Here is a 21,374-nt window from a genome sequence, read left to right as displayed (position 1 = left end):
AAGTTGGAGAGATGGCTCAGTGGTTAACAGCATTGGCCACTCTCCCAGAGGACTCAGGTTTGATTGTCAGTCAGCACCTGAATGATGGCTCGCCATGTCTGTAACTCCTGGGGCACCAGGCATGCACATGGTGCACAGACATACATGTAGGCAAAACACCTATACACATAAAATAATAAAGTAATAAATAAAAACATGAAGTTGGTGTAGGGAATAGAAGAGGGACTGGAGGGGAGAGATTGGGGTAGATTTGATTAAAATACACTACATACATGTATGCATAATAAAATGCTTTAAAAATAAATTAACGATTTTTTTTTTCTTTTCTTTTTTTCAGAGCTGGGGACCGAACCCAGGGCCTTGCCCTTGCTAGGCAAGCGCTCTACCACTGAGCTAAATCCCCAACCCCGTTAACGATTTTTTTTTTTTTTTAATTTTGGAAAGATTAATGAGAACCAATCACAGTTGCCCATAGATCCCGTACATAGCTCAAGAGCACTGAGGTCAGTACAGAACTCCTTGAACAGCTAGGAGCTGGGGAGGGCAGGTCACGGGGAGGAGTCAGAACTAATGGGCGGGTTGGCTCAGGAAGAGCCTATCCGGGAAGAGCGAGCTAGCAAAAGATCCCCTTTTCCGGCGGGAGTCGCTTTCCAGATCACGTGGTAGCGGCAGCGCTCCCTGGCGGCGGCGGTTGCGCGCGCGCACGCGGCGATGGCGGCAGCCGGGGAGCAGGCTCCATACTCCGTGTACTTCTGCGGGAGCATCCGCGGCGGGCGCGAGGACCAAGCACTGTATGCGCGGATCGTGTCGCGGCTGCGGCGCTATGGGAAGGTGCTCACTGAGCACGTGGCTGATGCTGAGTTGGAGCCGCTTGGTGAGGCAGCGCGGGCTGGAGACTCACAGGCTTGGGACCTGCTGGAGGGTCTGTCTGTAGGCTGAGGGGACTGACTGACTAGGGACTTGCCGACTAGGAGACCCACTGGCTAGGAGATCCGCTGGCTAGTACACATGAAACCTAGGGAACCCGCAGTACAGGGGACCTGCAAACTAGGGGCCCCGCAGGCTAGACCTGTAGACTAGGGGGCCAGCGGACTAGGACCTGTAGGTTAGGGGACCGCGAGGAAGGTCCTGGCTTATGCCTCTTCTGCATGTGCACGCCCCAAGCATGTGCAGGTCAAGTGTCCCTATCCAGCGCACTGGAAGCGAGTGAGAGCCCAGACCCAGCATTGGGCTAGCAAGGCTTTGATGAACTCATTTGGACTTAGCACTCCTAAATTGTACCTAGAAACTCTTGTACTTCTGCTCCAAACACTTTTAAGTAGTTCTCCCTTGCCCCATGCAAGAATAGACGCTGTGGACTCTAATGCAATTCCGAGAGAATCTTTTAAAAGGCAAAGAATCACCAGACAAAAATGCTCTCGGGGATCGGAAAGGACCTGTTCGTGCTCACGCTTGGCTGGTTCATGGTGCGTTTGCTTGATAGTCCTCAACCTTCAGCACCAAATACCAGCACTCTGGAGGCCGAGGGAGGATGAGTTCCAGGCTAACCTGGGCTACAGAGTTAGTGTTGGTATTCTGTTTAAGCTCCACCTCCACAGCTACCTAGCAACAGCCAGGTATGCTCCGCCCCACAGTTGCCTAGCGACAGCCAGCTGTGCCTGACACTATATAAGGGGCTGCTTGCCCCCTCATTCTCTTCTCTGCTCTCACACTTTCATCCCCTTCCTCCCTTCTCTCCTCAGTCCCCTCCCCCACTTCACCCCACGTGCTCATGGCCGGTTTCCTTTACTTCTCCCCTCTTGTACTCTTCTCTCATTAAACCTCTCCACGGGGAACCATGTTGGTTTGGTGTGTTCTGTCTGGACTCGAGCCGAGATTTAAACCCCAAGAGTTAGATCCTGTCTCAAAGAAAAATGAGACAAAGACTACTGAGTATGATAGCCTGAGGAAAACCTTTGAATCTGGTTTTTCTCCCCTACTTTTTTTTTTTTTTTTTTTTCCGTTTTTTGGCAACAGGGCTGTCATGTAACCCTTATTGACCTCAGACTTGCTGTGTAGCAGAGGACGGCCTTGAGCTCCCCATCCTCCTGCCTCTACCCCCCAAGTGCTAGAATTATAGGCACCTGCCACTACACTCGACTTGTTAGTTTTTTTTTTTTGAGACAGGGTCTCTCTACATATCCCTGGCCATCATGCTATTTACAGCGTAGACCAGGCTGTGTTGGAACTCAGAGATTCCCCCAGTCTCTGCTTCCAGGGCTGGGATTATAGGTGTGTGCCACCATCCTCAGACTTGCAAAAGAACTTTTAGACAGTGTGGTTCTGCTCCGCCACCGGCAGAGCCGTACCATCCTGAGATGATGCTGGCCTTCTGACCCCAGTGATGTCTCTTGGATTCCGAGTGAGTCGGACCTGCCCCCCACACTTACACAGTCCCACCCACACGTGCCACCCTGCACAGGGTTGCATTTTCCGTGTGGCTGTTTCGTTCCTCGCCCCTTTGACAGACTCCTGGACTGGCCTTTAAAGCTAGAGCACGGGTTCCCTCTCTCTACCCCTCCCTGAGCAGGGTAGATAGAAAAGCGGCAAGGTCGTAGAAGTTACTGGGTACTGAATTTCGGCAGGGAACATCCTTGACCAGCCTTCCCTCAACCACAGGGGAAGAGGCTGCTGGGGGTGACCAGTTCATCCATGAGCAGGACCTGAACTGGCTGCAGCAAGCAGATGGTGAGTAGTCGTCCCTCCTGCATGTGGGCTCCTCTGTGATGTCAATTCCTGGGGCGTCCCTGGCCTTAATGTCCCCACCACAGATACGCTATCTTCCTGTCCTTAAAAGTCCCAGGTATTAGGCTGGAGAGATGGCTCAGTGGTTAAGAGCACTGACTGCTCTTCCAGAGGTCCTGAGTTCAAATCCCAGCAACCATGTGGTGGCTCACAACCATCTGTAATGAGATCTGATACCCTCTTCTGGTGTGTCTGAAGACAGCTACAGTGTACTCATATGTAATAAATAAATAAATCTTTAAAAATTATTTTTAAAAAAAGTCCCAGGTATTGGTTCTCATTTTTCTTTCTTTCCAGTGGTAGTGGCGGAAGTGACACAGCCATCCTTGGGTGTTGGCTATGAACTGGGCCGGGCAGTAGCTCTTGGGAAGCCAATTCTGTGCCTGTTTCGACCACAGTCTGGCCGAGGTGAGTGCTCCAGCCGGGGTGGCTTACTCCTTACTGGGGACCCCATTCCCATCTCTTCCTTTCCCAGTGGGCTGGGGCAGGGAGCAGAGTGGGAAGCGTGGAAGGGAGTCAGTTTCACATTTCCCCCTTCCCAGTGCTTTCCGCCATGATCCGCGGAGCAGCAGATGGCTCGAGGTTCCAGGTATGGGACTACGCAGAGGGAGAAGTGGAGACCATGCTCGATCGGTACTTTGAGGCATATCTTCCTCAGAAGACGGCTTCCTCCAGTCACCCAAGTGCCTGACCACCCTACTGTATTAAAAAGAAAATTAAGATTTATTTTTTTTTTTACGTATACTTTAACTGCTGTATGTATGTAACCACATTCATCCTGGTGCCCAGAGGTCAGAGGAGGGTACCATTCTCTGGAACTGGCATTAGAGATGGCTGTGGGCCTCCATGTGCGTGCTGGAAACTGAGCCCACGTCCTCTGCATGAGTGACACGTGGTGCTCTTAACTGCTGAGCCTTCTCTTTGGCCCTGACCCTACTTTATTAAATGCTAACCCCTGATGTTTCTCTGGACTCATTCCTGCATCAGCCTTAGTAGGAAGTAAAGGTCCATTTAACTGGGTATGGTGGCACAGCCTCGGGAAGCACAGTTTGATGGTTTAAATATGCTTGGCCCAGAATGGACTATTAGAAGGTGTGGCCTTATTGGAGAAGGTTTGTCACTGTGGGTGTTGGCTTTAAGACCCTACTCCTGGTTGCCTGAAAGCCAGTAGCCTTTTTTTTTTTTTTTTTTTTTTAAGATTTATTTATTTTATGTATGTGAGTACACTGTTGCTGTCTTCAGACACACCAGAAGAGGGCATCTGACCCCCATTAGAGATGGTTGTGAGCCACCATGTGGTTGCTGGGAATTGAACTCAGGACCTCTGGAAGAGCAGTCAGTGTTCTTAACCACTGAGCCATCTCTCCAGCCCCTGCTAACAGCCTTCAGATGAAGATGTAGAACTCTCAGCTCTGCCTACACCATGCCTGCCTGGATGCTGCCATGCTCCTGCCTTGATAATGGACTGAACCTCTGAACCTGTAAGCCAGCCTCAATCAAATGTTATCCTTGTAAGAGTTACCTTGGTCATGGTGCCTGTTTACACCTACGCTAACTAAGACAGAAGTTGGTTCCAGGGACTGCGGTATCACTGAGTTAGGTCTGACCATGCTTCTGCTTGGAGGAATGTAGGTTTTGGGCCTCCGGGAAGCAGTGGGATGCAGTGGGGTTTAATGGGCCATCCTAGCAGGAATATGGAAGACTTTGTTGCTGAGAGTTCTACATCTTCATGGAGAGGAAGCCAGGAGCAGACTGTTTCCAGGCAGCTAGGAGGAGGGTCTCAAAGCCGGCCCCCACAGCGACACACTTCCTCCAGCCAGGCTGCACCCACTCCAACAAGGCCACACCTCCCCATAGTGGGACTCCCTGGGCTGAGCCTATTCAAACCTCCACACAAAGGCAGGTGGATTTCTGAGTTCAAGGCCACTGTGGTCTATATATAGTGAGTTCCAGGACAGTCAGACGTATGTAGAGAGACCCCAAAACAAAAACAAAAAAAGCTCTATACTGGTAGTGCTGGGACAGGTCCTGGCTTCTCCATCCCACTTCACTGTAGAAGTGGAAGGGCCCTGCTTTAAAGGACCTACTAAAGAAGGTCCCCAAGGGAAGGCACTGTGTCACGCCCTGCCCCTGGGGAGCACTTAAGTATGGAGGAGGCCAGCTGCTGGGTGAGCTCTGTTTTCATCTCTGCGTCCCATTATGACTTAGGTCAAGTGAGTCCTCTTTGGCTTTTTCTGAGGACAGAAAGTCTGGATGTCTAAAGAAAACAGTAAAGATGGAGGAGGGCTGGTGAGCTGGCTCAGAGTGTAGGTGCTTCACATGGAGCCTAAAGACCCGGGTTCAATGCCAGGCACCTACTCCTGCATGCTGTTCTGACCTCCATTCACACGCACGCACGCATGCACATGTAATCTTATGTCTTTGTTTTTGTTTTTTTGTTGTTTTTTTCTTTTTTTCGGAGCTAAGTACTGAACCCAGGGCCTTGCGCTTGCTAGGCAAGCGCTCTACCACTGAGCTAAATCCCCAACCCCTAATCTTATGTTTTGAAGAATGAGAGTGTTCTGGGGAAATGTGGGGGTGGGGGTGCTCCGCCTGTGAAGTGTGTGAAAAAAGAGGTTTATTCAGTAAACAGAAGGTGCTTCAGACACTGGGGTTCCCCTCTCACATGACAGCCCCGTGGCCCTGCTGCCCCGGCAGCTCCAGGTGTTTCCTGCCCCTCCCCCTCAGTCATAGGACTCATCATCGTCATCTTCATCACCAAAGAAGAAGGTCTCTCGGTCCAGGTTCTCAGACTCCTCATCGTAGGAGAAGCTGTCATTGTCTAGTTCCTCATCAAACTCGTGCTGCCACTCAGGTACATCCTCCTCCTCCTCTTCTTCCTCTTCCTCCTCCTCGTCTTCCACTTCCAGTCCTGAGGAGCCCTGGGGCCTAGGGAGAGCCACCACACTCAGCTTCAAGCCTGCGTTCCTGCTCCCTCCCCAGGCTCTGCCCAGCCTACTCACTGGTCACTGGGCACGTTGGACCCTTTCACCTCCCGGGTCTCTACTGAGGGACTCTGCAGCCCAACCCGGAAGTCCTGACAAGGAGACAGGAGGGTCTGAGGAGCAGAAGAGCAGAGGCTACCAGGCCCCGGGCCTAGCATCCTTCCCCCTGATGATTCCTGAGAGCCAGACCATCTGGCCGGTGTGCCATTTGACCTGGGAGTCTTTAGCAGCCTGCACTGCACAGCGGGCCTCTTGCCCAGTTGCTAGGGAGTCAGCAAGGGACCCAAGAACAAGGTTCACAGTTTGGGCTACACACCCGTGCTCCAGAGCTGCCAAGAGCCTTGTGGATCCCTTACTCCCAAGACTCCTCACAGCCTGACCGACCGACCCCACAGGTTGGCGTATGGTCTGAGAAGGCACTCACTACACCTGGCCTGTACCCTGACTGGGGACACCCACTCCTTTGTGAGAAGCCCCAGGAGGGTAAGTGTCACAGCAGACTAGCCCAGGGCTCCTGACACCACCACCTAATTTCTATTTTTCTTTCGAGACAGGGTTTCTCTGTAGAGCCCTGGCTGTCCTGGAACTCACGATGTAGACCAGGCTGGCTTCAAACTCGGGGATCCACCTGCCTCTGCCTCCCCAGTGCTGGGGTAAAGGTGTGTGTGCCATGGGCCTACTAACACCCCTTCAGCTCTTCGCTGCATTTCTCTCAGACGCCCACAGGCAGCATGTCAGGGCGGTACCTGGGTCGAGTGCTGTAGGATGGCCAGCAGCCTCTCCTGGATCCTCCGGAGCAACTCCGTGCCTGTGCTGAGGCAGTCAGCCCGCAGGAGGCGCAGGGAGGAGGCCAGGTCCTGGCAGCGCAGCAAGGTCTCCTCTGTAGGAGCAAGCAGGACTTGCTCTCTTCTCCCATCCACTCCTTCCCCCCACAAATCTACAGCGCATCCACCCAGTGCCAGGCATGGCTGTCAAAACTCATGGTGCTCACCCAAGAGGAGCACCTCTGTGACCCAGACCCTTATGTCACCAGAGAGGGAAGGCTAGGCAGAACGAAGGGGAGAAAAGGAACAGACTGAAGGCAGGGGCCCTGGACACCCTGTCTGACAGGGCCTCGGTGCCGGGCTCACCGAGGAGGATCTGCAGGGCATTCGTGTGCAGCTCCAGGTTCTCCGTCTGCTGCTCCACCACATCCATGTACTCCGTGCCCTGGCTGTAGAAACTATAGACACAGGCGTAGGCCAGCACCTAGGGAGCCCCGCCAGTACACTCAGCCTGAGTCCTGAGCCTCCACCTCCCCTCCCCTCTCCCGGTTTCTCCATCCAAGGCAGTCAGGTGAAAGCACCCAAGCCCACTCAGCCCCCTTGGCACACGCTTCCCTTCCTGCTCCCCCACTGTACAACCTTTCGAGCCTGCTCGAGGGCCCGGCAGGCGTCTTGCAGGAAGGTGAAGGATTTGGGCGGAGGCACCTCATGGATGGCAGAGGCCTGGTTCCGCAGGTTGACAGCAAACTCCTGTATGAGGCAAGTGTTGTCATAGCCCGTGAGGTCTGCACTTCAGGAAGCTGCCCCTGGGCTCCAGTGCAGTCACTCAGCCCTCTGACGATCCACCCACTGACCACGGCTCACCCGGGCCTGGTGGTGGAAGGTACACCTCTCGTTATAGTCCTGAAACCGCTTCTCCTGGCGAGCTGCTTTGCTCACCTGGTGGGGACACACAGAGGGTGGGCTGCTGGGTGCTCGTTCTGACAGGCTGGGGTTCTTGGAAGGGCCACTATCCATAATACCACTCTACACTTGACCGAGAACTTTCATGCAATCCTGAGTCCTGTTATTAGCCTTCCTATACATGGGGTGCTGAGACTTGTCGCCAGCCACGGTGGTTGGGCGGGCCCGCTCCACACTCCTCGCCCTGCTCTGGGGCCTGCTTGCCCTGCCTTGCTCATTCTAGGCTTTCTTTGGTGACCTGGGTGGAAGCAGTATGCCCAGGACAGAGTACCCAGAACTTAAGGCCGTAGCAGCTCCTGTCTGTCCCCACTGAACCTTTGTCCTGACTGCTACACCACTGCTCTGGGAACACAGCTCCGTCTGTCTTGACTGGCTGGGCCTTTGACCTGCCCAGCCCCTTACCATGGCAGAGCAGTTGTAGTAGTCCTTGTGGCTTGGCTTCCAGGACCTGAGGCAGCGCCAGCAGAACCCATGGTTACATCTTGCACAGGTCATGCTATGGAGGATTTGAGCTGGTCAGAGGGCATCTGCCTCTGCTTAAGGATGGCCAGGGGACCCAAGGGCTAGACGCCCCAGGGACAAGGTGGCTTTTCCAGCTGCCCACAGTCCCCATCTTCCCAAGTCCTGCTAAGTACACCCTTGCTTTGGGCTTCCAACACAGCAGACTTAAAACCTGGGTAGAGGAATCCAGGAGGTGACCCTTGAGGACGCTGAGTGGAGGCAGTGGATTTGTTGAACTTTCACAGTAAGCTTGAGTTTCTTCCTTACTGCCTGGCCTCCCCCACACCATGCTCCCAGAGCCCCCGGTACCCCTTTCTTACTGTAGACACCCCTCATTCTTCTCGATAGGCGCCTGACAGCTGGGACAGCGTTTGGAGATGAGCTTGGCCAGGTGCTTGCTCTGGGCCTCCACGCTCATGCCGTCATAGTAGCCGCCATCGTCGACCCACTGGGACATGTGGCCACAGCTGGCGGGATAGTGCGCCTAGGTGGGGAAGCGTGAGGGCACAGCCAGCTCAGCCACTTCATGTGTGCGTGTGTGTGCACGTGTGTGGTGTGGTGCGTGTGTGTGCGTGTACGTGTGTGTGTGGTGTGTGTGTGTGTGTGTGTGTGTGTGCATGTGGTGTGTGTGTGTGCGTGTGGTGTGTGTGGTGTGTGTATGTGTGTGCGTGTGTGTGTGTGTGTGTGTGTGTGTGTGTGTGTGTGTGTTTGGAGAGGTGCTGAGCAGGGGAGGAGTTGAGTCCCTGCAGCGGCCAGAGTCGGGCACCCACCTCAGGAAAACTACAGCTGAAGCAAGAGGCCCAGCCGCACTTGGAGCAGGTGGTCCCACTGCCCAGGCCCTGGCGGCACAGGATGCGGTCACAGCCCTGAGGGTTGGTGCACCATGTCAGGTTGGAGCAGCTCTCCACATAACCTCGCAGAAGGGCCTTCTCATACTGTGGGCAGAGCAAGTGAGGTCGCTATGAATGCTGGGAGAACAGCAGTCTCCAGGGGGCTCTGAAGGCTCTCAGTGCCAGAAAGGCAACCTGCCCTGTGGGTGGGGGGTGGGGAGTACCTTGGAGATGACCTCTGGGGAAGAGACAATGTTTCGGATGAAGGCTCCCGTGGGCTGGGCCGGACAGTCAGCGATGGGGCAGGTACAGTTCAGCACAAAGTTCTGCTCTATCCGAGTCGTCAGGTACTCGTTCCAGCAAGACTGCCAGGACGAACGAAGGCAGGGACTGATCAGAGACGGGCAGCCTGGCCACCATCTGGACACTCACCCTTCCACGGCTTCAAGGAAAGCCAGAGGTGAAGGGCTCACGGGCCTGCCTCACGGATGACCCTGCCTTCAGACATCTTGGCTTGGTTTTCTGGGACGAGGCCAAATCATAGTTGTCTTTGAGGATGCATGGGGTTGAGGCACTGGCCTAACTGCAATCTCTACAGAGGGACTAACAGTCAACTGAAAGGATCTAAGATACAGAAACAGCCGTGTGTCGGCTTAGATAAGGCGCCAGTGAGTGGCTGATGTGTTGCAGGCTTGGTCCCCAATGGACGCAGTGGGGCTTTTGTGGGGTGGTTGGTGATTGGGGTCCTGCCTTGACCAATGGCTCATTCCACTACTGGCAGATGGTGACACTGATCATTGGGCACGAGCCTCTGAGGTAGACAGCTGTCCTCTGGCCTTCCACCATGATGCTCTGCCTTGGCATAGGCCTAAAAGCAAAGGGAACACCCGACTGCAGACTAAAAGCTCCTAAACCGTGAGGCAAACACACCTTTTCTCCCCAGTGTTACGGTACTCTTCTCGGGCACTTATACAGTAACGTATGAGCAGCCCCAGCAAGGTGAGAACGGAGCTGGAGCATGGCCAAGAGCACTTGCCTCTGCTCTAGACCCGAGTTCAACTCCCAGCACCCACAGGGGGGCTCAGAACTGCAATTCCAGGGGATCTGATTCTCTTCTGGCCTCTGCAGGACCAGGCAATGCAGGCAAAACACTCACACACGCAAACTAAGGATCGTAATTTTTTCTTAAAGGTGAGAGAGAAGGCAGCCTGGGAAACGGCCTCCCGGCCTGACTCTGGGCTCCTGCGGGCCGGTGCTGCAGATTTCCGCTAGTTCCCCTGACTCCACCTTTCCCAGCCTGAGACTCTACGTCCAAGGGTTCCTTCTTCAAATGGACTCAGTCTCTTCCCCACAAAACAGACTAACCTGAGGTGTCCCCATATCCTCATCCACAGCCCAGCCATCTTTACCCCACCCCTGTCACCAGCACCAGGATTTCCTAAACTCCCCTGTTGCTCCAACCACCCCACCCCAATGCAGGTCACTATGTCTTCTCCCTAATACACAGGAGCTTCCTGAGAAACGGCCCTTCTCCCCTCACCTCTCAAAGGCCATGAGTTTGTTAAACTGTTCCACTAAGCACCCTTGGGCTGTAGACTACGATCAAGTTCCAAAATAATCAATCAAAACCCAGGAGACAATGTGTACCAGGGACACCAGTCGTGAAGAGAACCTGGACCATCTGTCACCAAGCCACACCCTGCACCTCGGGAAGCAGACTAGAGTTCTTGCGTCATCTTACGTGAAGCAAGGGGGTGAGCTTGTCAAATGTAGACCCCACACTTGCAGGCACCCAGTACCTTAGGATTCCCCACTGTCCCGAATGACAGAATCCTGGAGTCTGAGTCTGGCTTCTGCCACAGCCAGTGCCCAGCCCCAGGAACAGTGCTGGTGCCTACCCTCTGCCCACTCTGCCGGCCAACAGGCTGATGTTGGTAGCCTCTCACTGCTCTGGGCCTGGGGCTGGCCTGTGGCTTCGCCATTTCTACCTTATTCACAGGCTGGAACTTTGTTTGTTCTTTTGAGACAGGGTTTCTCAGTATAGCCTTGGCTATCCTTGAACTCTTATCTGTAGACCAGGCTGGCCTTGAACTCAGAGGTCTGCCTGCCTGGGCCTCCAGCAAGGACCTTTTTAAATCAGTTACAATTTGCAGGCTCCCTGTCTGCAGCTCTACACGAGGGTCCCATGGCTCAGCCCCACTCTTTTCCTGAAGTGTTGTCAGCCAGGCCCTCCACTTAATTCCAAATTCCAAATCCACTGGCTGGCTGCCTTTGCCACACAATACCCAGTGAGCAGCTCAAACTTCACACCACTGTGACAGATTATGCTTCTTCTCAATGCCCCACACACCCTTCATCCCTACACCTTGCCCCAAAGTTCCTCTCAAACAAAGTAAAAGTGTCACATCTTTCCATGCACTCTGATGCTCAGCTCAGAGAGAGAGGAGCTTTTCTCCATCCCCTCATCTGGAGCCCGGACATCTAACACACCACATCTCACGGGCTCTGTCACCTTTCTTGTTACCACCACACAGGTCCAAACCACACCCTTAGCTTCACGCAGCACTGTCCAAATGGGTCTCTCCGCACACCGGTCAAAGCTTTTGCTATCTGGGCACACGTGTATCGGTAAGGGTACGGCCACATCCATTCATGTGTGGGGAGAAGCCCAAAGCTGAGAGCTGCTGTCCCCTTTGATGGCTCTCCCTGAACTTGGAGCTCACCAATCCCCACTGGTTTAGCCAGTAGGTCTGCCCGAGGCCTGTCTCTGCTGCCACTGGAGTCCTGAGAGCAGACAGCCACCATGCCTACCCTCGCTTTACCTATACTGGCTTTGACAGGGGTTCTGACATCTGAACTCTGGTGCTCATGTTTGTACCGTAAGCGCTCTTATCTACTGAGCTATCTCCTAGCTCCCAAGTTTTCAAAAGTATAAATCAGATCGTATCACCTTGCTTGAAACCCACAGTGGTTCCCCACAAAGCACCATCCACCTCAACCTCCTCGCCCTTCTCTGAGAAGTTAGAGAGAGGTAAGTCTGGGGTAAGGCTGCCAGAATTAAATCTTTTTTTTTTTTTCCTTTCTTTTTTCCGGGGCTGGGGACCGAACCCAGGACCTTGCGCTTCCTAGGCAAGCGCTCTACCACTGAGCCAAATCCCCAACCCCCAGAATTAAATCTTGATTCAGATAAATGGCATCCCCTCCCACGTAGCTCCATATGTTGTCTGTAGATTGGAGATAGTAAGGCTAGAGAGATGGTTCAGTGGTTAAGAGCGGCTGCTATCCTTCCCGAGGACCCATGTTCAGTTCCCAGCTCCATATGGTAGCTCGAGACCACCTATAACCCCAGTTCCAGAAAAATCTGATACCCTCTCCTGGCCTCCATGGGCAAGGGGCTCACTGCCCATACATGCAGGCAAAGTGCTTATATACATAAGGTTTAAATAAATAAATAACCCTTTTCCAAAGGGGGGGACAGTAGACATGCTATTACAGGTGCTATTAAATGTTACAGAGTAACTAAGAAATGCAAACAGAGAGCTCAATGTGTGACAGACAGTGTGAACCATCGTCAGCAGCCCTTGGATCCACACCTCCACCCCCTCCCTCGCAGGCCTAACTCCACGCCCTCTCACAGCGGTCTACACAGTACACATACTAAATCCCTGCCGGCTTTAACTGAATGAATATAGAAAAGAAAAACCTAAAATCGTGGGAAGAAGGGGGCCCAAGCAACTAAGTCAGAAGTGTCTACAGAGTGGAGCGAGAGGGAGAGAGAGGGGGCGCCACAGAGCCACACTTGTCACCCAGCCCTGGGAGACGCTGGTGGAAGAGACCACCCCGAGTGTTCCTCATGTTCAGGGGTTCTGTTAGCTTGGCCGGAAGCCTGCAGAGCTGGGAGGGAGGCAGGGAATTCGCACTCAGGACTCTGGGTCCTGGCACCTCTGCCCTCTTCTGTCTGTCTGCTATGCCCTCGTCAGGTTGGACAGCAGCCTCACTCCCCACTCCTGTGCCCGTCCCTGGACTATACTATTCCTGTTTGTTTGTGGATCGATTGAATGAGAATTCATGACAAAAGATTTGCTGTTCTGACGTGAGTGAACTTAAACGTTGGTAAGAAAACCATGAATTATGGGTAACACTAATGGCATTTTCTCCAAGTTCTGTCTGTCTATCTGTCTGTCCATCTGTCTGTCTGTCTCTGTGAGGAGTGTGGCAGGTGACACCACTTTAAGGGCAAACTAGCTTAGTTGAAGGGGCATTGAGAGACATACCTGGGTTTGCAGTTTAGTTCAGTGGTGATGAAGGCACTAGGCTCCACCCTCAGGAGGAAGGAAGAGAGAAAGGAAGGGCAAAGGCATGGGAGAGGCCCCGGATCACCCAGATTAGGAGATGGTGATTTCCAAGGCTCTAGCCAGGTGGCAAGGCAGGGTGAGGGGAGGCTGTGTGCTTACCTTACAGCAGCAGTGCAGGCAGCAGAGGGAGGGTGAGTCATCATTGGGCCCTAGGGGGCTGATGCACACGGGGCACTGGTCAGGGCGAGCGGGCACCTCCTGGGGCTGGGGCACTCGCAGCCCTGCGGCGAGCAGCAGTGGCTCGGGATCCTCGCTGTAGCTTTGCAGCAGCTGCTCCGTGCCCCAGTGGGAATGAGCCAGAAGGTGCTGAGCCACATCGGGCTCCAAGTTCAGCGTCTCCTGCACCTGCCGCACCGTCTGCTCCATCAATCCTTCTACCTCCTGGGGACTCATGGTCCGGCCTGCCGGCAGCTGCAGAGACGCCAGGGCCACCACAGCTTCTGGGCTTAGGGAGAGAGAAGGGACAGTGTTTAGCATCTCTGTCCTGCCTACCTATCAACAAGCTCCCAGCAGCTCCCCGGCCCCCCATGTATGACCCTGTGCTTGCCTCAGTAGCCTGCATATAACACCTGAACCAACTGTGGGAACAGAGCCTTCAGAGACTCAGTGTGCGTAAATGTGGGGCTGAGGCTGGCTGGAACACTGACTGGGGGCCGGTGGGTAAGTCACAGTGCTAAGCGACTTCTCATGAAGGGGACAGTCCATTGTTGAAATCTGTCCTATGCAAAGTGTAACCTGTGGGCCAGCAGCATGGGTGTCACAAAAGGAAGTCAGCTGTGCCCTCAGCCACCACACACACACAAATGATGTGTGTGCACACGGATGCTCGAGAAAAGTCAGTCCGAGAACTCGTCCCACGCAGCATGCAGTCAGCGAGGACGAGCACCAGTTCTGTGACAGCCTCGGGGGATGCATTTGAGGCTGGAGCTTGATTCACCAGCACAAACTTCCTGGAGCCTGACAGATTCCCGAGGCACGGCGGCCGCTCCATGTGGATTTACGGCACAGACCAAAGCTAAGAGCAATACCTGTGTGTTTGGGTCTCCTGCCTGAGGGCTGGCTCTAGGAGAATGGGTCTAGAAGACCCTTGATTGGCAAGGCGTGGGGGAGAGGAGGGTGGAGAAGAAGAAGGTGAAGACTTGCAAGAAGGAAAATCATAGAAAACATGGAAATGAGCAGAGCAGACAGGAAGTGGGATTTTGTTTGCTTAGTTTGGGTTGTTTTAGGACAGGTTCTCTCTTTGTATCGCTGGCTGACCTCGGACTCCGAGAGCCTCTTGCCTCTGCCTGTCTAGTGCAGGGACTAACAGCAAATGCTTTTACACAGTGAGCTTCGGCCTACAATCCCTCTCATCCACCAAAAAAGGGTGGCTACCTAGGTTTGGAGGTCTCTGTGCTCTGGTTGCCACAAAAGGGGACATCTGCCTGACCCCGGCAGTGCCCCATGGGTTCTGGGGTGGCATACGTCAGGACCTGGGGCCGGTCATCTCTCCGTTCCACGTAGCCCTGGCCCAGGAGATGCAGGATACAAGAGAGGACGTCAGTGCTGGAACAGGCCACGCCCACTGCAGCAGAGCGGCCCAGGCGCCCCGGTGGATTTGGACCCTTCTGCCAGGCTTCCAGAACCTGGAGGGAAAGAAAGACACAAGCAGGCTGCCTTAGCCAAGGGAGCCAGGCTGCACTGCTCGACACCTGCCTCGACCACCACCTACCAGCCATGAGACCAGGTAGGTTACCTCCTTGTACCTCTCTCTTCTCATCGATCTAATGGTAAAAGTCAGTATTTATCAATATTATTAAATATTAATTTTATCTGTACTGTTGCCGAGGATCAAATTACTCAATCACACACATGGTGATGAGTCACGTCACCAATAGAAAACCGAGACTGAGGGTGTGGGGGTGCTGCAGAGATGGGTAAATAAAGTGACTGCTCATGGTGTGACCTGAATTGGAATCCCTAGATTCCGTACAAAGTCAGGCAAGAATAATGTGTCTGAAACCCAGGTGCTCTGATGGAGAGAAAGGAGGCAGAGACAGGAGAATTTCTACAAGTTCATGAGTCAGCGAGCCTCTCACACACAGAAAAAAGGTTGGGAGGGAGAGGACAGGCACCCAAGGTTGTCCTCTGACCTGCACTTGCCTGGGCATGCACACACGTATACATACAAAAGAGGACACACATACACATGTCACACACACATAACGAAAGAAAGAAAAGAAAAGAAACAGGTGCAAATGTGACCCAGACGGTGTCTCATATTGAAAGCGGCTAGCTTCTCTTGAGATACCCAACGGGACTCCCTCCTCCCTAGGGCACGGTCCTTTCTGCCTACCAGACAAACCAGCTGATCGATGTGCAGGCCTTTCTCCCCGTGGGCTTTGAGTATCCGTACGAGAAGGCAGCTCAAGAGGTTCCTCTTCTGCTCCAAGGTCCGGCCCTCATCCTTTTCCACACTGAGATACGTCTGGGGAGGTATCAGCCACAGGACCTCTTCATGGGTCTGGGACCTCGGCTCACGAAGCCGCAGCACCCCTGGAATCCAGTCCCGATTAGGTACCCAAGGACAGGGAGGGGACACGTGAATGAGGGTCCTACTAGCTCTCACTCCCTGGCATAATCTCCCCCACCCTCTGGGCTCCCACCATGCCACAGAGGCCCAGCACAGACCCTGCTGACTTACCCCCCTGTGGAAAGTCCTGAGCCTCCTCCAGTGTTAAGGGACCACTGTCAGAGGTGAGCGGCAGAAGGGCCTGGTGCAGGAGCTCAGGGGAGAGGCCAGAGTTCCTCAACAAGATCTCTACTGACACCTCCTGGTGAGGAGAAGCAGTGCCCATCAGATGTGAACTGGGAAAGGACAGAACAGAGAGGCAGCTAGAAGGGGAGCCTGGGGTGCCGAGGGCGGCGCGGCAGAGGCACCTCTGTCTGGTTGAAATTCAGCAGAAGCCACATCTGCACAGTGGACACATGCAGGGTCTGGTCCCCAAACTGCAGCTCAGCCCGGCCCAGCCATGTCCACTGAAGTCGCCGATGTGGTCCCATGTCCAAGACTGGGTAGTGCTGACCTAGGGAAGTGTCAGAGAGACAGGCACAGTCAGAGAGGAGGGGAGTAAGGCGTGGTAGTGTAAGAAAAAGGCACACAGTATTTTTACCTTTGTGAGTTGTAGTGATACTGGTATATATTTAAAGAGCCTCACCAATCATCTTTGGAGTATTCTAAAGAATCAATTCAGAATTTTAAAAACAAGCAAGCAAACAAAAATGGCTCTCAGGTGTGGTGGTGCATGCCTTTAATCCCAGCACTCAGGAGGCAGAGGCACGAGGATCTCTGTGAGTTCAAAGCCAGCCCCGTCTACACAGAGTGACCCAGGCTAGCCAGGGCTACATAGTAAGATCCTATCTCATGCCGGAATCAAAAGAAATCCAAAATAAAAACATATCTGGAGGGGAGAGGGCAGATTCAACCTCTCCTGTAAAAATTACTTCAAAGGAGCTAAAAGCTAAGCAGCTGGTGAGAAGCCTCTCTCTACAGAGAAAGCGTCCCGCTAACATCTGACACGTTAGTCTCACTATTTCCTACGTGCTAATGAAGCGGCATGAGGAGCTCAGGATGGGAGAGTGCTGGAGTGCTGGCCCTGGTACACACAGGGCCCTGGGTCCCATCCCTAGGCCATCAAGTGTGGTTTGCATGCCTGCAATTCCAACTCAAAGGGATCAGAGCTGAAGGGCAGCACTGAGTTCAAGCACAAGTGTCCCCGACTCAACACCCCCACAGCAAACAGAAATGGGGTGTGCTAAAGAGCCTTGTGATGTGGAAATCCACCCGTCTCTCTTAACCTCACCTCGCAAAGGACAAACTGGATTCCAAGGAAACCTGCAGCCCCACTTCCTCCCCAAATAACTATTGAGAAATGGACATCGGGATGCAGCCTGACGGAGTCCTTAGAGCTAACCACCAGGTGCAACTAAGGATCCCCACTAAGCAAAGCAAGCAAGAAGAAGACAGAAAATCAGGACAACCAAGGAAGCATAGCAGGTGATGCTGGGAAGGTCTGAGGCTTCCAAAGCATCTGATAGCAGTGACACCGTGGTATTTAGAAAACCCACTGCTCTCAGATATGGGGTAGGAGAATGTGGCACTGGGCCATGTGCTGAAATTCTGGAGTTTATGCTGTTTGTATATATTTGAAATGTATTGTTATAAAAATACTTTGAGAAGTTCTTGTTTTTTTGTCTTTTTTTGGTTTTTTTTTTTCCGGAGCTGGGGACCGAACCCAGGGCCTTGCACTTCCTAGGCAAGCGCTCTACCGCTGAGCTAAATCCCCAACCCGAGAAGTTCTTGTTTTATGTGCAGGAGTATTTGGCCTGCACGTATGTCTGTGCACCACTTGTGTGTGGGAGGGGGACCCTCAGGAGGCTGAGTAGAGCATCCTATCCTGTGGAACTGGGGTTAGAGATGGTTCTGAGCAGCTGTGTGGGGGGGGGGCTGGGAATTGAACACAGGTCCTCTGTAACAGCAGCCAGTGCTCGTAACTACTGAGCCATCACTTTGTCCCATTAGTAAGAACATTTTAAATAAGTAGAGCCAGGGATATAGCTTAGCTGGTAAAAATCTTACCTATCATGCACAAGGCCCGGGGTTCAATCCCCAACGCAGCATGAACTGAGCATGGTGACGTATGCCTACAATCCCAGCATGCAGAGGCGAGTGGATAAAAAGTTCAAGGTGATCCTCAGCTACACATAAAGCTTGAGGCCAGCCTGGGACACACGAAACCTTGTCAATTAAAAGTCCAGGCACATGCCTTTGATCCCAGCACTCAGAAGCAGAAGCAAGCTCATTTCAGACTAAGTTCGAGGCTAGCCTGGTCTACAGAGCAAGTTCCAGGACAGCCATGGTTATACAGAGAAACCCTGTCTCGAAAATAAAACAAAATAAAGTGCTTAGAGAATTACTAGTCTCATTTTGAAATATCTCCTCTACTTACTCCTTGTTTTTTTTTTTTGTTTTTTTTTTTGGTTCTTTTTTTCGGAGCTGGGGACCGAACCCAGGGCCTTGCGCTTCCTAGGTAAGCGCTCTACCGCTGAGCTAAATCCCCAGCCCCTTACTTACTCCTTGTTAACAGGAGCAGGGAAATGTGAACTGACTTAACCAGGTGTCAGCGTCAACATCACGGGGATGGGGATGTACTTCAGTGGCTGGGTGCATTGCTTAGCAACTAAAAGTCCCCAGTTTAACCCACAGAACTGGGGAGGGGGGTTGCAGGGAAAGGCAGGGGATGGACGGATGGACAAAAAGAAAAATAGTTCTGACAGTTACCACTTAGTATCCTGTGAGCACAGAACATGAGTCCAAACCCAAGGAAACATCACATAATGTAAGCAACTACTTCGACATTTTAAAGGACTGCATTCTCCAAGAAATGTGAGTGTTCAGAGACAAAGATGACTGTTGAACTGTTAGAATGAAGACACCGGACACCTAAACCAACAGGTGACACATGCCTGCATCCTCTCCCAAACAGAAAGCAATGTCACAGAAGCCGGTGTGGGTCAGTGGACAAAACCGCACTATGGAAGGCAAACCAAGGTAGCAAATGAACTTCTGTGTATTAGAAAACCTTTACACCTAGGAAATACGTGCTAAAGTACTTAGGGACAAAGAAGCGGGATATAGACAATTTCCTCTCAATGGTTCTGAAACTGTGAGTGTGTGTGTGTGTGTGTGTGTGAGTGTGAGTGTGTGTGTGTAGTGTGTGTGTGTGTGTGTGTGTGTGTGTGTGTGTGTGTGTATGTGTGTGTGTGAGTGTGTGTGTGTGTGTGTGAGTGTGTGTGTGTGTGTGTGTGTGTGTGAGTGTGTGTGAATGTGTGTGTGAGAGTGTGAGTGTGTGTGTGTGAGTGTGTGTGTGTGTGTGTATGCATGTGCATTCAAAGAGCAAATGAGTCAAAACTGGTGCCGCATGCCTGTAATCCCAGCACTCACGAGGTAAAGGCAAAATGTCTGAGAGTTGAAGCCCAGCCTATGCTGTAGAGGAAAACCTTGTTTTAGAAGAAAAAACTGTGCCAGGCCGTGGTGTCGCACGCCTTTAATCCTCTCCCTCGGGAGACAGAGGCAAGCGAATCTCTGTGAGTTCGAGGTCAGTCTACTCTACAGAGAGAGTTCCAGGACAGCTAGGGCTACACAGAGAAACCCTGACTCAAACCAAATCAAATCAAACAAACAGAAGCTAAGCTAGCAATGACATGCCTCAGCCTAGCACAACAGCCCATGCCTGTCAGAGAAGCGAGTTCCAAACCAACCCCCTCCACACAGCAGGTGCCCGGCCAATTTTTCAAATTAAAACAAAAAGCAAACTGTTCACAAAAGGTAAATTTTGATAAAGGTTACATGGGTGGTGAGTTATAATTTCTGTTAACTTGAAGTTACTTCTAAATTAAAATCAATTAAGGAAGAATGACTGAACTGTATATGTAAAGTTGTTAAAATGGCAAATGTTATATTAGACATATGACATATTTCATCATGAGAAAGACAGACAGACAGACAGACAGACAGACAGACTCAGGCCTGGAGAGACGACTCAGTAAGGACGGTGTGTGCTGTACAAGCACAGTGACCTGAATGTGGGTCCCCAGCACCCACATAAAAGCCAGGTGGAGAAAATGCCTGTGATCCTAGCTCTTGGGAGGTTGAGGCAGGGGATCCCTAGGGCTTTCTGGCCAGCCAGTTGAGATGAATTAAACTCCAGGTTCAATGAAAGACCCTGTCTCAAAATATAAAGTGGAGAGTATCTGAGGAAGACACTTGATGTTGACCTCTGCTCTCCATGTGCACCTGCACACACACCAACATGTACACACATGTGCCTTACCCACCCACATACCTATATATGCATATAACACACACACACACACACATACACACACACACATGAAAACATACGGGAGAGGTAATGAAAGAAAGAAGAAACCTAGGAGTTGTCTATGTGGCCCACTGGGTAGAATGCATGTAGTCTGTATGAGTCCAAAAGCACATAAGTTAGGCCCTGTGGTACCAACTTGTAATCCCTGAACACAAAAGATGAGAAGAGAAAAGTTCGAGGTCCTCCTCTGCTACCTTGCAAGTTTGAGGCCAGCCTGGACTATATGAGACCTGTCTCAAAAACAAAGAAACCCAAACAATTCTTTCAGTGTAAAAGCAAGAGGAAAAGTCTAAAGAAAAATTAACTGAAACATGCTGGCATGTGACTGCCTTCAACAGAAACCAGACACGAAGACAAATAAGACAGAAACACGTAACAGAAACAAAGTTAGCTCATAATAATACAAAGTTTAATTACCGCCAAACTTTATACACCTACACAGTCCTTGGTGGTAGGCACTAGCTACATGTCCAATTTTAAATTTAAAATTATTAAAATTAAATATTCAGTCCATCAATAATATCAGTGATAAGTTCAAGTGTTTAAAATGGCCAGCAACAGTTATCGTATTGAAAAGTGCAGACAAAAACTTTTGTACTTGGTTTTGTTTTTCCAGACAGGGTTTCTCTGTGTAGTCGTGGCTGTCCTGGAACTCACTCTGTAGACCAGGCTGGCTTTGAACTCAAGAAATCCTTGTCCCTCTGCCTCCTGAGTACTGGGATTAAAGGCGTTGAAAATTTTCTTGTCTTTACAAAAATCCCATCTCGAATGACTTTAAATGTGCATCTAAGGGTAGAGCCAAGATAAGAGGAAACAATAGTGACAGACATGTTATTAGCTTTTAAAAACCACAGCCAGGAGCTGGGTAGATGGCTCAGTGGTTAAGAGCACTGATTGCTCTTCTAGAAAACCCAGGCTCGATTCCCAGCACCCACATGGTGGCTTACAGCCACCCATAGCTTCAGTCCCATGGTATCTGATGCCCTCTTCTGGTTCTGTGTCACAGCATGTGGTGCATGGCCATACACACTATACATACAAATAATAATAAAACATTAAGAAATCACAACCATAAGGGTGAATCCGAGCCACCTCTCCCCGTAGCAGGTGGACAGACAGGGTTCGTAAAGCATGGAGTGTGGAAGAAAGGAAGAGGACAATTCATGAACTATGAATCCAACATCCAAAGAGCACTGCTTGTAAACCCTATCATCCGCCAGATCATAATGAAGGATCAATACATTAAAGAAGTAGGCCAACAGAAACTATG

At 51.8% G+C, this 21,374-nt stretch overlaps 2 protein-coding genes across 2 annotated transcripts in view; one reads left to right on the top strand and one right to left on the bottom strand.

The window, feature by feature from the left end:
• The first annotated feature begins 673 nt into the window (after positions 1-673).
• Positions 674-3,743, top strand: Dnph1 (2'-deoxynucleoside 5'-phosphate N-hydrolase 1). Its single transcript, XM_032899439.1, has 4 exons — positions 674-874; positions 2,659-2,727; positions 3,082-3,192; positions 3,327-3,743. Exons 1-4 carry the CDS (start codon positions 712-714, stop codon positions 3,473-3,475), a joined length of 492 nt encoding a protein of 163 aa, XP_032755330.1. The 5' UTR covers positions 674-711; the 3' UTR covers positions 3,476-3,743.
• Positions 3,744-5,379: 1,636 nt separating this feature from the next.
• The window catches only part of Cul9 (cullin 9), a 39,974-nt gene continuing 23,979 nt past the window's right edge, over positions 5,380-21,374 (bottom strand). Inside the window, exons 26-40 of the mRNA XM_032900625.1 lie at positions 16,101-16,246; positions 15,865-15,994; positions 15,517-15,716; positions 14,556-14,806; positions 13,281-13,626; positions 9,051-9,191; positions 8,767-8,931; positions 8,317-8,480; positions 7,898-7,991; positions 7,397-7,471; positions 7,172-7,282; positions 6,899-7,016; positions 6,515-6,648; positions 5,787-5,860; positions 5,380-5,712 (exon numbers count right to left, since the gene is read on the bottom strand). Coding sequence (XP_032756516.1) covers positions 5,508-5,712; positions 5,787-5,860; positions 6,515-6,648; positions 6,899-7,016; positions 7,172-7,282; positions 7,397-7,471; positions 7,898-7,991; positions 8,317-8,480; positions 8,767-8,931; positions 9,051-9,191; positions 13,281-13,626; positions 14,556-14,806; positions 15,517-15,716; positions 15,865-15,994; positions 16,101-16,246 — 2,354 coding nt within the window. The 3' untranslated portion in view covers positions 5,380-5,507. The remainder of the gene's footprint in view (positions 5,713-5,786; positions 5,861-6,514; positions 6,649-6,898; positions 7,017-7,171; positions 7,283-7,396; positions 7,472-7,897; positions 7,992-8,316; positions 8,481-8,766; positions 8,932-9,050; positions 9,192-13,280; positions 13,627-14,555; positions 14,807-15,516; positions 15,717-15,864; positions 15,995-16,100; positions 16,247-21,374) is intronic.

This window comes from Rattus rattus, chromosome 4 (genome assembly GCF_011064425.1).
Source record: "Rattus rattus isolate New Zealand chromosome 4, Rrattus_CSIRO_v1, whole genome shotgun sequence".
In the NCBI taxonomy this organism is placed as follows: Eukaryota; Metazoa; Chordata; class Mammalia; order Rodentia; family Muridae; genus Rattus; species Rattus rattus.
This window is presented reverse-complemented; position numbering and strand designations above follow the sequence as displayed.